The following is an 8,228-nucleotide window of genomic DNA, read 5'->3' on the forward strand; positions in this document are numbered from 1 at the left end:
ATCCACGCCCCCCGCACTATCCCTTTCCATGCCCCCGAACTTCTTAACGCGATGGCTCAATCGTGAGTGCAAACAGCAGAGGGACATAGGACACCCCTGCCTGGTCCCACGGTGGAGCGGAAAGTATTCTGAGCTGATGTGATTTATGCGGACACTCAATATTTTTATTAAAGTATTTGCAAATTTTTATAACAATAACAAAAACATTGACATGGTAAAATAAACATTTCCCCACCCGACCCGATCTTCACACACCGACACACCACAATCTTCTAACACCCCCCCCCCCCCCCCCCCCCCCCCCCACCCCCCACCCCGGAATTCTGCTCCTGCTGACATTTTAATTTTCCCAAGAAAATCGACAAACGGCTGCCGAGAGAACCCCAACATTGACCCTCTTAAGGCAAACTTGATTTTCTCAAGACTGAGAAACCCAGCCATGTCACTAACCCGTGTCTCTACACTCGGGGGCTTTGAGTCCCTCCACATTAACAAGATCCGTCTCTGGGCTACCAGGGAGGCAAAGGCCAGGACATCGGCCTCTTTCACTCCCTGAACTCCCGGATCTTCTGACATTCCAAAGATTGCTACCTCCGGACTCGGCGCCACCTAGCACCGTGGACATTGCCTTTGCAAATCCCTGCCAAAACCTTCTGAGCTTCGGGCATGCCCAGAACATGTGGCATTGTTTGCTGGGGTTCCTGCACACCTCACACATCTATCTTCTACCCCGAAAAACGTGCTCATCCTCGCCGCCGTCATATGTGCCCGGTGGACCACCTTAAATTGTATTAGGCTAAGCCTGGCACATGAAGGGGAGGAATTCACCCTGCTTAGGGTGTCCGCCCATAGACCCACCTCTAATTCTCCTCCTGGCTCATCCTCCCACTTGCCCTTGAGCTCCTCCACCGGAGTTTCCTCCGCCTCCAACAGCTCCTGGTAAACATCTGATACCTTCTCCTCCCCCACCCAGGTGAAACTACTCTATCCTGTATCCCCCATGGCGGCAGCAGCGGAAAGGCCGGCACCTGTTTTCTCAGGAAGTCTCGCACTTGCAAATATCTAAAACCATTCCCTGGCGGCAGTTTAAATTTATCCTCCAGCGCCTTCAACTGGGAAAGCTCCCGTCTATAAATAGATCCCCCATCCTTCTAATTCCTGCCCTCTGCCGGCTTCGGAACCCGCCGTCCAGCCTGTCCAGTGCAAACCTGTGGTTGTTGCAAATCGGGGTACAGACTGATGCACCTTCCACCTTCTTATGCCTCCTCCATTGCCCCCAGATCCTCAAAGCCGCCACTACCACCGGACGTGTGGAGTACCGGGCCGGCGAGAACAGCAGAGGTGCCATTACCAATGCCCCCAGACTGGTGCCTTTACAAGACACCACCTCCAACCGCTCCCATGCCGACCCCTCCCCCATTACCCACTTCCGAATCATGGCGATGTTAGCCGCCCAGTAGTAGTTGCAGAAATTCGGCAGCGCCAACCCACTCTCCCCCTGACTACACTCCAACCACATTGTTCATCCGCGGGGTTTTATTCACCCATATGCCCTCTCCAAACCCAAATCTTCTCAGCACCTCCCACAGGTACTCCCATCTACCTGATCAAAGGCCTTCTCCGCGTCCATCGCTACCACCACCTCTCCTCTCTCTGAGGGCATCATAATAACATTTAGAAGCCTCCGCACGTCGGCCTTGAGCTGCCTGCCCTTGAGAAATCCCGTCTGGTCTTCCCCTATCACCCCCGGAGCACAGTCTTCTATCCTTGTGGCCAGTATCTTAGCCAACAACTTGGCATCTACATTCAAAAGCGATATCGGCCTATATGACCCACACTGCTCAGGATCCTTCTCCCATTTAAGAATAAGTGAAATCGAGGCCTGCGACATTGTCGGGGGGAGGATTCCCTTCTCTCTAGCCTCGTTAAACGTCCTCACCAGCAGTGGGCTCAATATCCATGAGAACTTCTTATAAAATTCCACCGAGTACTCGGCTTCTTATATAGTAGTTTTACCCAGTCCACAAATCTTGGTCCAATCCTAAACCGCTCCAGAACTGCCATCAAGTATCCCCATTCTACCCGGTCAAACGCCTTCTCGGTGTCCAATGCCACAACCACCTCTGTTTCCTTCCCCTCCGCCGGTACCATATACCCTCCTAATGTTTGAAAAGAGCTGCCTCCCTCTCACAAACCCTGTCTGATCTTCACCCATCACCTTCGGGAGGCACTCCTCCAGCCTACCTGCCAGTACCTTCGCCAATATCTTTGCATCCACGATCAGGTGATATGGGCCAATACGACCCACACTCTGTCAGATCCTTATCTTTCTTAAGTAACAAGGAAATCGATGCCTGCCCCTAGCTTTGTGGCAACACCCCCTTCCCTATCACCTCCTCAAACATCCCCACCATCAACGGTACCAGTTTATCTTTGAATTTTTAATAATATTCCACCGGAAACTCATTCGGCCCTGCCACCTTCCCCGACTGCATCCTCCCAATCACATCTTTTATCTCCTGCTCCACTATTGCTCCTTCTAATGTAGCCCTGTCCCCCTCCCCTAGCCTCGGGTACATCTAGAAATTCCTGCATCTCCTGGCATCCCCCAGGTGACTCTGACCTGTACAACCTCTCATAGAATTCCTTAAAGACCTTGTTAATCTGATCTGGAGCTATGACCAACTGCCCTGACCTGCACCTGCGCCCTTGCTGCAGCCTCCCTCCGGAGCTGCCCCGCCTTCTTTCCATGCTCGTAAACTGCACCCCTTGCTTGCTTCAATTGGCGTACCGCCTTCCTGGTAGACAGTCGGTCAAAGCTCACCTCGGGTTCCTTCCTCTTTTCCAACTTTGCTGGGTCCCCATCTTCTGCATAACTCCTATCTACCTCCAGCATCTCATCTATTACCCTCTGGTGCTCCAACCTCTGCCTTGTCCCGCACTGTAACCAATCACTTGATGCACCACTGTCAATATTTTCTGTTGATTATTCTTTTGTCTACTAAGTACCTACTATGTACGTTCTCTTGGCTGTAGAAAAATACTTTTCACTGTACTTCGGTACATGTGACAATAAATATTAATATCAATATATCAATCAATGCAGAGCATGATCTGATATTGCAATTGCCGAGTCCTCCGACACTTTAACTCCAGCCTTCCCCACCATGAAAAGGTCGATCCGCGAGTACATCTTATGGACCGCTGAGAAAAGCGAGGGTGCAGAAACCTCCAACTGTCCACCCCTCCCATTTCCCTCATAAGCCCAGCCAGCGCCTTCGCCTCCCCTGACGGGAACAGCAAGCCGTGACCTGTCCAATCTTGGCTCTTGCATCAAGTTCCAGTCAACCTGCTACCCAGGCTCCAATGTACACAGCCCTCCTCTCACCTCACCTCAGTTCACTAACCAACTTTAGTTAGCTACTGCGGGTAGTCCCCCTCTTCCCCAAAAAGGCATATTGTCCCCTCCCACCCAGTCCCAGAAGAAAAAGAAAAACAATCTAACCCATGCAATTCAATAAAATAACATTTAAACGTTGCAACAAAAAAAGGAGCAAAAATGCCAATCAAAGCAAACAAAAACTTAAACTCTATTACAATGTGAAGTCAATTAAGTTACAAAACAGGTTGGTGAAAAGAAAGTTATAACATTTATACATTTTCCAGGTCCCCAATCACAGTCCACGATCTCTCTTCCAGCTCCATTCCTCACTTCTGTCCCAAGCCTTCTGCCTTCATGAACGCCTCAGCCGCCTCCACCGTTTCAAAATAAAAATCTTTGGCATTGTACGTCACCTTCAGCTTTGCCGGGTATACCGTCCCAAATTGCACCCGCTTGTACAGTGTTGCCTTTACTCGGCCGAATGCCGCTCGTCTCTTTGCCAACTCCACTGTCAAGTCCTGGTAAATTCAAACTCTAGCATCATCCCACTGCACCTTCCGCTTCTGCTTCGCCCAGCTTAACACCTTCTCTTCATGCGGTATTTATGGAAACAGTAATTACTGCTCTTGGCGGCTCATTTACTTTGGGTTTCACCCTTAACGACCGATGAGCTCGGTCCAGTTCATACCGGGAGGGATCTTCACCCTCCCCCATCAATTCCGCAAGTATCTTAGCGAAGTACTCAAAGCCCTCTGCCCCTTCGGGCAAGCCCACAATTCTCAGATTGTGCCGCCTCGAGCGGTTCTCCAAGTCCTCAAGCTTTGCTCGGAGTCCTCTGTTGACCTCCACCACCCTCTGCAGCTCGTCCACCATCGAGGTGAACTGGTCGCTGTGCTGTGATATGGCCTCCTTCACTTCCTTCATCTTTTCACCTTGTTTTCTCACCTCGGCCGATGTCTTTGCCACACCCACCCTCACCGGGGCGATTGCCTTCTCCATCAATGATCTCAGTGAGACCGCCATCTCCTTCCTCAACGCCTCCATGTGCTTCGCAAACTGCTTCTCCAGCTCCACCGTCATCACCTCGATCATCTTTTCCACTGTAAGTAGTGCGGCCCCACCACGCGGTCCAGCACCTTCCATCTTGTCAGCGCTTTTACTGGTCCTCTCATTCGGCGACGAACCCATGTTTCCTCCCCTCTTCACAGCTGTTTTTGGCATCCCTTAACCACTTAGTATGTTTCTCCTTCTTTCTTCCAATAAATAAATATTAATTTTTAAAAAAATAAATAAATAAGAATAAAGAAAATTTTTAAAAATAAAAATAATTTTTTCGGAAATCAAAGTTCAAAAAATCTCTTCCCCTGAGACCAAACATTCATTTTAATCAAGGGCCACCCAATGGCCGCTGCTCCCCCTCTGCATTTGGGCCTCGCCTCATGCCAAGCCCTCCCCCGCCACTCACTTCGGGCTCGATGCCCCTGCTCCTTCGGCCATGGGGCTCCCCACTGGCTCCAAACCGGCCCGACCCGGTGCCCATCCCTCAGGCCCCAAAGGCAGAAGAAATCCCGATTGGCGAAACAACGGGGAAATGCCTGGGAAACGCAAGAATGTCGCGGACCGACGGGAGCCTCTTTCCAACATGACCACTCCGTTCGCGCGCGCCACCGGATGTCCAATGGATACAATTTTCAAATCCATTTTTAAACAGTAGATTCACCAGTTTCAGAGTATACTCACCTGTATACTCGCAGGTTCAAGTTATTGAATGCGCCCATGCATACCGGTGGTGTTGATGATCTGTGTCAGCGCTGAGTAAACAGTCCTGGTCTATATTGGGCCCATAATATTGACTGGGTGACATTCTCTCTGTTTTGTAGGCATGGTTACACCCAGCAGGCATTGCGGTCCCAAGCTGATCTTTGTCTTGGGCATTACTGCTCCAGGTTTTCTGCAACTGGTGTGTATTTTGGTGCTTGTTTTCCAGGGCCTGGGGTGTGTTGGTCACATTCCTGTTCCCATCAACTAGAATTTGATGCTCCAGGGATGTTTTGTTGTCTTCATCGTCTGTGGCTTTGGGATGGGGGGGGGGGGTGGCCCCCCTTCCGCCTTGGTGCTTGGCCGTTTATTTTGTTGGCAACGGCTAGCTTGTCCTTCCTCATCTGAGCAGCAGATGACACTGGAGGTGCTGGTTGAAACCAGCTGATTTTTACTGTTCACAAGAAGATTTTTATTTCTTTCCTTTCGTGTTTTCTTCTTAGGATCTTTCCTGGTCACCGTGAGCCAGGGCCCTTCCTTATCTGGTTGACTGGAAAGAGTTACTTCTGGGGAAATCTACAGAAAAGCAGTGGGGAACGTTCAAAAAGGAAATGGAGTAACATCCCAGAGAACTAGAGATGATCAGAGACATCCAGGATGTGATGAAAACGAAAAGGGAGGTTTTTAGCAAGTACAAGAAGAGCAAATTAGAGAATGTGTTACTTCTTCCGGGCAAATGATATACTGACGGACGAAAGGAGACGGCTTATCCTGCTGTCGGCGCGCGTTCGCCATTATACGTAGTCTGACTTATCCCGATGCGCCGGACACGAAAACTTTCCAAGAAGTAACGGAATTGGTGAAAGAGCACTACGACCCAAAACCACCCCTCATTTTGCGCAGGTACAGATTCTACACAGCGAAGCGGGAAGACAGGGAGTCAGTCACAAATTTCTTGACCCGCCTGAGAAGGCTGGCGGAAAAATGTGAGTTCGGCCCGACGCTAAATGAAATGCTTCGGGACCGGTTATTGTGTGGTATAAACGACCTCACAATACAGAAACGCCTGTTGGCGGAAACGGAGCTAGGCTGCAGGCAGGCGTTACAGCTCGCACTGTCCCTAGAAAAGGCAGCAAGTGGGGCGCAGGAACTACAGGGCCGCCAATGGAGGTAGATACATGTGAGAAGGACTACCACAACGGGTCCTGCTACCAGATAGCCGCTCTCAGGAAAAACCTGAGGAATAGAGGGAAAAGGAAAACCCCAGAACTGCCCCCAAGTCTGCCAGGACTAACTGGAAACAGAGGGAAGTACCGGCTGGGGCTCCCCCAACAGAGAAGGACCGTTTCTGGCACCAGACAGAGTGGGGTAACAACGACAGAAACCCTAGAAGGAGGTGGCAAAAGAGGAATAGCAGGTGGGGACGCAGGGAAGTACACAACCTAGACGCCCCATCCTCCTCCGAAGGGGAACAATTATATAATATTACAACGAAGAAAGTAGATGACGAAATAGAAAGGTTACGGCGCGACGGCATTATCAGACCAGTACAGTTTTCGGAATGAGCAGCACCGGTGGTACCAATTTTGAAGCCAGACGGCTCGATACGTCTCTGTGGAGATTTCAAACAGACAGTAAACAAATACGCACTGCTGGACAAATACCCAATCCCGAAAATAGACGACCTATATGCCAAATTGGCAGGTGGGCTTTTGTTCACGAAACTAGACATGAGCCACACCTACCTGCAGTTAAAACTGGACAAGGGCTCCCAGAAGTTCGCTACGATCAACAACCTGAAGGGCCTTTTTCGTTATACTAGGCTACCTTCCAGCTATATTCCAGCGTACGATGGAAAATATTCTGCAGGGACTACCGCAGGTGGCGATTTATTTGGACGATGTCTTAATCACGGGTAGGACAAACAGGGAACACTTAAGGAATCTGGAGGAAGTGCTCAGGCATTTCGCAAAGGCAGGCATACGGCTAAAAAGGGAAAAATGTGTTTTTCTGGCCCCACAAGTGACGTCCCAGCTCAGGGCCGTCAGGCAATCTTAACTGAGTTACATCACGGACACCCAGGGGTGTCTAAAATGAAGATGCTAGCTCGAAGCTACGTTTGGTGGCCAGGTTTGGACACAGACATAGCAGCCTTGGTACGTCGGTGCCAGGAATGCCAACAGGGGCAAAGAGTGCCACCAGCGGCGCCATTGCACCCGTGGGAATGGCCAGGCAGACCGTGGACCCACCTGCATATTGACCACGCCGGCCCTTTCATGGGCTCAATGTTTTTGGTGATAGTGGACGGCCACTCCAAATGGTTGGACGTCCACCGGGTAAACACGGCAAGCACAGCATCGACAATTGAAAAGCTCAGGGCCTCGTTTGCAACACATGGACTTCCGGAGGTATTGGTGTCGGACAACAGAACGGCATTCACAAGTGGGGAATTTGGAAAATTCCTGAAGGAAAACGGAGTCCGTCACATCAAAACGGCCCCTTACCATCCAGCGACCAACGGCCTGGCAGAGAGAGCGGTCCAGACACTTAAAGCGGGACTCAAGAAGCAGCCGGCAGCGTCAATAGACACAAAGCTCTCCCGCTGGCTATTTGATTACAGGACCACACCGCATTCCACAACGGGCATACCGCCAGCTGAACTCTTAATGGGAAGGCAGCTGCGAACGAGGCTGAGTCTCCTTTTCCCAAATTTAATGGGGAAAGTGGAGAAACAACAGGAGGCCCAACGCAGGGGGCAGGATAATAGTCGGCAGCAGAGACATTTCCAGGTGGGGGCACCGGTTTGGGTCAAGAATTATGGGAATGGACCAACGTGGGTCAAAGGCACGGTAGAGTCCCAAACAGGGCCCATATGCTATGCGGTTTCAATAGGAGGTAAGGTGCTGAAGAAACACCTTACCTCGACGAGGCCGCCGCGACACCTCTCCCCGAGGAGGAGGAACAACTTCCAAGGAGGTCATCAAGGAAAAGACGGGCACCTATAAGGTACACCCCGCCCACTTCAGAGAACGACCCGGCGGACGACACAGAGGTGACAGACCCAGACATGAGGAGCAGAAAGAAGCTC

At 50.8% G+C, this 8,228-nt stretch overlaps 1 protein-coding gene across 1 annotated transcript; it reads left to right on the forward strand.

Annotated features, from left to right (window-relative positions):
• Positions 1-7,197: 7,197 nt before the first annotated feature.
• LOC119954173 (uncharacterized protein K02A2.6-like) lies at positions 7,198-7,848 on the forward strand (the record flags this gene model as incomplete). Its single annotated transcript, XM_038779160.1, has 1 exon — positions 7,198-7,848. A coding segment is annotated over one exon (651 nt), but the record flags the coding sequence as incomplete, so codon positions are not given.
• Between the last annotated feature and the right edge of the window lie 380 nt (positions 7,849-8,228).

This window comes from Scyliorhinus canicula, chromosome 19, assembly GCF_902713615.1.
Source record: "Scyliorhinus canicula chromosome 19, sScyCan1.1, whole genome shotgun sequence".
NCBI classification, from domain to species: Eukaryota; Metazoa; Chordata; class Chondrichthyes; order Carcharhiniformes; family Scyliorhinidae; genus Scyliorhinus; species Scyliorhinus canicula.